The sequence below is a fragment of the Rutidosis leptorrhynchoides genome, chromosome 7, assembly GCF_046630445.1.
Source record: "Rutidosis leptorrhynchoides isolate AG116_Rl617_1_P2 chromosome 7, CSIRO_AGI_Rlap_v1, whole genome shotgun sequence".
In the NCBI taxonomy this organism is placed as follows: domain Eukaryota; kingdom Viridiplantae; phylum Streptophyta; class Magnoliopsida; order Asterales; family Asteraceae; genus Rutidosis; species Rutidosis leptorrhynchoides.
In genome coordinates, this window is record NC_092339.1 from 6,145,173 (window position 1) to 6,153,165 (window position 7,993).

Below are 7,993 nucleotides of genomic sequence, written 5' to 3' on the forward strand. Positions count from 1 at the left end.
GATATGGATGCGAAAGTGGAGGAGTTGAGAGAAGAGAATCGTGTGAAAACTGAGGATGTTACTAGGTTGAGAACTCAGGTTGATTTGTTACAGAAGAAAGTTGGTGATCAATCATTGTTGTTAACTGCTGCAAAGAAAGAAGCTTCTGAAGCTAGAGAGGTGGCAGAGTCGGCTTTGGATAGGATTACTGCTTGGGAAGAGAAGTTTGATCTGGTTGAATTGCCAGAAGGAGAAACTGATGTTCAAATGGTGGTGGCTCCTGGTACTTCAAAAGAAACAGCACTGTCAGTAATTCCTTTACAAATTGATTATAGTTTTAGTGAATTCTTGTCTAAACAGGATGAGCTCAAGCATTCTGTTGTTTATGATGATTTAGAGGAGGGGGAGATCCCTCACAACTTCACCAGAGCTGAGCTGGACGAGCTGGTGCGTCTAGAGCAAGAAGAAGCTAAAGCTGCTGACGCACAATCCGATGATCCTCCATCAGAGGATGATTCTTTTGGCCCTGAGATTTCTAAGGATATCGATGATGGGGAAGTTGATGGTTTAATGGAAGATGTTACTTTTGAAGAATATCCTACGTATATGAATGATAGGAATGAAGATCTTCCTGGTTTTGAGGAGTTATTTAGAACAGATGACGAAGTTTTGAATCGAAGGTGTAAAGAGAAAGAGAGAACTGAGGTTTTGCCTTTAGGGTTCTTGCCAGTCAAGTATAATGATGAGGTTGCTGCGCAGTTAGAAGCTGACTGGCGTGATATCTTGAGGATTCGAAAGTATTGTGAAAAACCGAAGCTTGAGCCAAAGTATTTGAAGATGATAAATTTGAGGAAAGGTGCGAAAGGAAGGATATTGGCCTGGGCATACATTGAAGAATTCAACATGTTTGTAATTAAATGAGAGTTTGGAGTTGACTACATCAAACATGGTCATGAGTTCAAGTCACTGCCGTATTTTGAGCTTATGCAGATTGCCAGGTTAAAGATGTTGTATTGTGGAATGAACGATCGCTCATCATTGTTGGTTAAGAAAATTCGAATCGCGTACAATTCGAATAACTGGAAGGATTTTAGACCACAGTATCCGAGGATTAAGTACAGGGTTGATCCTATTAGTGGAGTATCTCGACAAATTTTGAAGTATAAGCCGGCAAAGACTATGAAGAAGGTTCCGTTAAGAAAATTGCCGCAGAATTGGAGTCAGAGATTTCGTTGGTGGTTTTATGATGATCGTTCTGAGGAAGCTGTGATTGTTTTAGATAAGCTGAAGGAAGATGATATCGATTGTATTCGTGTGTTGGATCCGATCTGGTTAAGGAACTGTACCGAAGCTGATATTTTTACTTTGTACTATAACCGTATGCTTTATCGTCGTGAAAACAGGGTACAGGCTGAACAGTATGTTAAAGTGGCTAAGCTGTGCTACTTGAACAACATGGTGATCGATCCGTATGATGACTGAAGACTTATGGAATAGAACTAGGTCTTAGGGGGAGTTTGTTGGTGCATAAATCCCGAGTTCTATTACGTTTATTGTTCTATTTGTTATGTACTTGATATTTCAGTCATATATGTACGTGGACATTTATACTCTGTGTTTATGATGCTTAGTATAATGTCGTGAATAGGTCAAGCAGTCGGTTGGCTGCTCAAGACCATCGACCGATGGTAGGGACCATCGGTCGAGGGACTGTCACCATCGGCCGAAGGTCCCCGACCACCGGCCGATGGTCACTGTATTTAGTATAAATACGGGTTTCGTGGTTTTGTGTTAGGTTACACACCATAAACCCTTAGGCCGTCGTATTACTTGCTGCTAATCGTCCCAAAACCCTTACCAACCGAATACACAGTCTTAGGCATCAATTCTATCAATTATTCATTGGTTAATTTGATCCCGTTAGTCTAATACGTATTCGACTCATTCTAATTAGTGTTTCCGCCATTAATCTAGATACAACGTATGATCTAAGGTCCGAATTACATCTTCATTAGTCCTTGGAGTTTTTTGGTTGGATGAAAGAAAATCAAGCGGGCATTGCCCGAATGATACTTCTGGCTTCATAAATGCAGGCTTCATAGGTGCAGACCGACTTGAGTTCGAATCCTGTCGCCTTGAGTTTTTTAGCCGATCACTCCTTGTATGTTATACAACATAAAATGCAGTATGTGTATACGATGTTGTGCTATGAATTTGAACCGATGGTTACATAAACCAAGGATTATGTTAATCATCTATCTCTCATATTCCTAAAGATACATTTCAACCTCTAATCTCACTCTCTTTAATTATACTATAATTATAATTATAATATAATATAATTAGAAATAGAAATAGAAAATATAAATATAAATTAGAAATTGTATAAATAATCTTAAACTAATTAAGCCGTTGATAAGAACTCAAGAATTGCAAGAGAGGAAGGTGGGGGAGGTGTCAATCAAAGGGCATGCTACATTTAAGGCTTTGCGTGTCTACCCTTTTTCTTCAACTGCTTCAATTCCTTCTTTCCTTTCCCTTGGGATTCTCAATCCTTCCTTTTTACACACATCCTACTAGTATCTTATTTATTTATTTAACATTTTAAGATAATAAATTAAACTATGATTTTCAATTCATTTAAACAAAATAAATATAAAGAATATTGTCATGATCTAACAAGGTGTATATACCTATACAAATATATATAAATTAAATCAATATTGTCATGATCTAACAAGGTGTATATCTCTAGCTCCTAAATGAAGACAGTGTAAGTTGATTGGTAAGATTTTAAATTGGAAAGTTGGAAATGTTCATCCATTTGTTCCTGTTTAAGAATAAATAAATTAACGACATATTTAATGAACCTACGAGGTGGCCCGGCCCGCTGTTAAAACTGTCACATAAACATACTCTTGCGAGATTTTGTTTGTACCGCCTAGCTAGCTGACACCATTTTATTATTATTATTATTATTATTATTATTATTATTATTATTATTATTATTATTATTATTATTATTATTATTATTATTATTATTATTATTATTATTATTATTATTATTATTATTATTATTATTATTATTATTATTATTATTAAAGTCATTAGTATTATTATTATTAATTACAATTATAACTATTAATTATTATTATTATTAATTATAATTTATAAATATTTTTTTCGCAATTTTTTTTATAAAAGTATACTTATTATTACTCATCCTCCTAGCTATAATGACAACCGTTTTTAAATTAACGTACTATTACATCAGCTTCATCTCAACTTCATCTCAACAGTTATTTTTAATTTTTTTCTAATCACATTTCACTTTAAACCATAACACATTTTCTTATACCCATTAAATTAGTTAATTAAATAAATTTACAAATAATACTACTATATGTATAAGTATAAATAACATCTAGCTCGTGATGCTATAAACTTTATATTGACCAATAGAGCATGAAAGATAATTGGCGAAAGAAAGATCGACATCATTCAATTGGATAGGGTAAGACATAATATTGGGAGGGGAGGAAATCTTCGATGGAAATGCTCTAATAAGTGAATTGATTTTTCTTTTTGATGTGTCCACTTTATTAAACATAGATTTTTATATAAACAATATATATGGTGTATCTAGTTTACTTGCATAATAGTACTTGTACTTGTACAAGATTCCAACAATAAATTTATTATTATTATAACGAATATGATATGATAGAGTTGGATTACGGAAATGATGTACGGCAAACAGCTCACTGTATCACTATAGAGTATCAGTGTGAAACTAGTTTAAGTTAATCATAAATAGTTAATTTTCTAGCTACATTATTAATATTATATTGCACAATAACGACACGTTATATTCAATTCAATTTAATTATACGTTAATTCTATTTTTAAGTACTCCTCTTTCTGCTGCTATACAGGAGTATAAACCATACGATACACAAACAACTTCTTTTATTAATTAATGCAAGATAAAATTGATCTCTAAGTCAATTGGTTACTGTATTGCTATTACTGGAGTATATAAGTAGTTGAGTATGGACAAAACACAAAAACTAATCATTAGTTTGTAGTATTAACTAAAAGATACAGTAATTAATATTAACATTATGCATCTACAATTCACATTATTAACCTAACCGTAATAATTAATTATTACTGTAGTTGTAAATCACATTTTTTTTTTTTTTTTTAATTTTATTCTTTACATTTAGGATGTCTTCTACACAAAAAATTGGACTTTTATACATTGACAAGATGTCTTTTTTACTCAAATATATATTATATTATATGGAAATGGAAATTTGTCTTTAAATAATTATGATATGAATATGAGTATGATTAGGAATATATATGAATATGAATCATTAATCATTAATTATTAATAGTAATAATAAATGAAGGTAAAGTTGAGAGGTAAGTATATTTTTTGATGCAGCCATGGAGCTCAATGTTTGTATTTTGTTGGAGGCTTTTCATCATTTAATTATAAAGCTTCTCTTTATAATATAATTTGTCGCTTTACTGCAGAAAGGATGTATCCTTTTCAGTTTATTTTTATAGATAAACATTCTTTTTGACACAAACAAAAATAACAACTAAAAAATTTGTATCGGAATGGAAAGAATAATACCTTTGAAAAATATATTAAATTTGTGATGTGAACGTAATATGAGTTCAACTATATAATGTCATCTCATTTATAGTAATCAAGCTACATAATTAGATTTAGATACTACATATATACGGAGTAACAAATACTACATTATTGTATTAAATAAATAAATAAATAAATAAAATGCATATATATCTGAAATGACACGCAGAGTCATCATTGTGAATTCTTTCAGGTGTTTTGGTTTCAAGAATCTGTAGTTACACAGCTAGCTACTCACTTAACCTTCAATTCAATACTTTCATGGCGGATCTCTGTTTACCCAGAATATTTCATCATTTTACAGCATAAACTTCATCAATAATCATATCTATAAACCTACCTATACCATACTCATAATTATTAATCTACTACTACTTCAACATCATATCATCATCAACAATTCAATTTCAAATGTTAGGTTCTTCCTCTCATTCTTCTTCTCATCAACGTACCAATAACAATGAACTAGATCCACCACCTCCACCTCCACCTCCACCGCCACCACCACTACAACCGCTGCCGTCATTCCACCTACCGGAGATTCATAACCACCACAACCATACACCACCGTCTATCCACATGAAACAACTCCTCATCACCACCGCTCAACTCATCTCTCGCTCCGATCTCACCGCCGCCAGCCGCCTCATCTCCGTCCTCTCCGCCAACTCCTCCGCCTATGGCGATTCCTCCGACCGGTTAATCCATTCATTCACCAAAGCCCTCGCCCTCCGTCTCCACCGCCATCCTCCGCCACCACCTCCGTTCTTCCTCAACACCAATCCACCACCACCACAAATTACAACAACTACTACAACTACAACCAGTAATAATACCAATTTTATCGTATCACAAAATTATAACAATTTATCAATAAATTACAATGATGCAATACTTCAATCATCCTATCTATCACTCAATCAAATAACTCCGTTCATTAGATTTACTCAACTCACTGCTAATCAAGCCATCTTAGAAGCCCTAGATCAAACTCAATCACAACCTCTTCATCATCATCTATCACAATATGATCAAATCAACATTCACATACTCGATTTAGACATCATGCACGGCGTTCAATGGCCGCCATTAATGCAAGCAATCGCAAGCCGTAATCCACCACCAACTCTCCGCATTACCGCCACCGGAACAAACCTAAACATCCTCCGTCGAACCGGGGACCGTTTGTCCAAATTCGCACATTCGTTAGGTCTTCGATTCCGTTTTCATCCACTTTTACTCCCAAACAACGATATCGAAACCGTTGACGAACTCATTGACCATTTGTCAACCATCCTCATCCTCCCAAACGAAACCCTAGCAGTTAACTGTGTACTTTACCTTCACAGGTTATTAAAAAACCGTGATAAATTAATTTTACTGCTAAGAAAAATCAAATCATTAAACCCTAGGGTTGTTACATTGGCTGAAAATGAAGCAAATCATAACCACCCTATTTTTCTTCAAAGATTCACTGAAGCAATGAGTTACTACAGCGCGATTTTCGATTCGTTAGAAGCGACATTACCGCCAAATAGTCGTGAAAGAATTGAAGTTGAACAAGTGTGGTTTGGTAAAGAGATTAAGGATATAATTGCGAATGAAGGAGACGAACGAAAAGAACGACACGAACGGTTTCTATCGTGGGAGATAATGATGACAAGTGCGGGTTTTCGAAACCTAGCGCTTAGTCCGTACGCGCTTTCGCAAGCGAAACTGCTTTTAAGACTTCATTATCCATCTGAAGGTTATAATCTTGAAGTTTTTAATGGATCTTTCTTCTTAGGTTGGCAGAATCAACCTCTTTTTTCTGTTTCTTCATGGCATTGATATGATGAATCACTGATTAATCATTGTTAGGATCGATCAGATATATATATTTATATATATTACTTCAATAAATTAACATCATCATCAAGATTATGTATACACATATTACATATAGTATATGCATACGTAGTTAATTAGTTTCTTCATGTGAAAGTAGCTAGAAACCCTAACCCTAATATATGTTTTTATAGACGATCATTTTAATGGCTATTGCATGGTGATAATGAAATATTTGTGCAGTGTTTGGAAATTGTTCTTCTTATTACAACCCCCTACTGGGTGCTTAAATAAATAAAGTGAAGAATAATTGGTAGCTAGATTCTCTAAACCTAATCCACTAAATTGTGATCATATTATTTATTGAGAATTAAAAGTTACTATTATTATTTGTTGATGTTGAAGTATATATTCCGATTTTAAATTACTCCGTATATGTTATCCATACATATATCCACCAGTACTGCACCCCCACCCTTGTATTAATTAGAGGATTAATTGGAGGATATTAATTTTGTCATTACTCACTTTTTATTTGCATTTCAGTGGTTTAGTAGGTCTAGTATAAAAATTTGAAGTTTCTAATTCTAATAATAGTTGTACCTCACTTTATGTAATTCTTTTTTCCTTTCCTCACTTTTTCCTCACTTTATGTAATTCTTTTATCAACTAATTGCTTTTCTAAGGTTTTGGATATATTATCATTATCATCAACATCAACCCACTAATTGGCTGAATTAAAGTTGAAACAAGACAGGGTTAGCTAAATGATAAGTATATGTGTGGTCTATATCACTTATAGGTCGTATGTTGATTTTTTGTTTTGTTTTTTTTTATATAAAAACAAGACTTTAAAATGTAACTAGTGAGGATTGAATATGGTTTATATCACTTATAGGTCGTACCATTGATGTTTGTAATCTCTAGCTAGCGTCTTGTTAATTCTTTTTTTTTTCCCTAAAATTATGCTAGTTCAAAACAAATACAGTAAAAATTATAGGCCGGGGTGATATATATATGTGTTTCCCTTCTAGTGGTTATTGATGCATTGAAATAAAATTACTAAAATAGTAAATATTTCTTGGGTAAGCGAGGAAACTCTCATATGAACGAGCACATGAGCTCCCTCATAGAAGGTAAAATCTCGGGTAATCAAGCCACCCAAGCACGAGACCTGGTACCGGGTGAATTGCGCATTATACGCACCCTCTAGTCACACTTCCTTTTTAAACAACTTGGCATAGCCAGGAATTGAACCTGAGTGGTGTGTTTCATTGGGCAACTCGGTGGCCACTCAGGCAAGTCTGCGTGGTTCTAAAATAGTAAATAGATACAAAACGATTTTAATTATTTTTCCTTTACCAGATCGATGTTATGTGTCACAGTGAGCTAGGGGCCGGAGAGAAAAAAAACGTCGAATATGCCAATATCTCACTAGACTAGAAGAACCATATACTAGAAAAGAAATATCGATCTCACTATATAATAAATAGAGATGTCCAAAAAAAACTACAG

General features: G+C 33.8%; 1 protein-coding gene across 1 annotated transcript; it reads left to right on the plus strand.

Annotated features, from left to right (window-relative positions):
* The first annotated feature begins 5,062 nt into the window (after positions 1 to 5,062).
* Positions 5,063 to 6,481, plus strand: LOC139856889 (scarecrow-like protein 18). The gene has a single exon (XM_071845606.1). It carries the CDS (start codon positions 5,063 to 5,065, stop codon positions 6,479 to 6,481), a length of 1,419 nt encoding a protein of 472 aa, XP_071701707.1.
* The last annotated feature ends 1,512 nt before the right edge of the window (positions 6,482 to 7,993 follow it).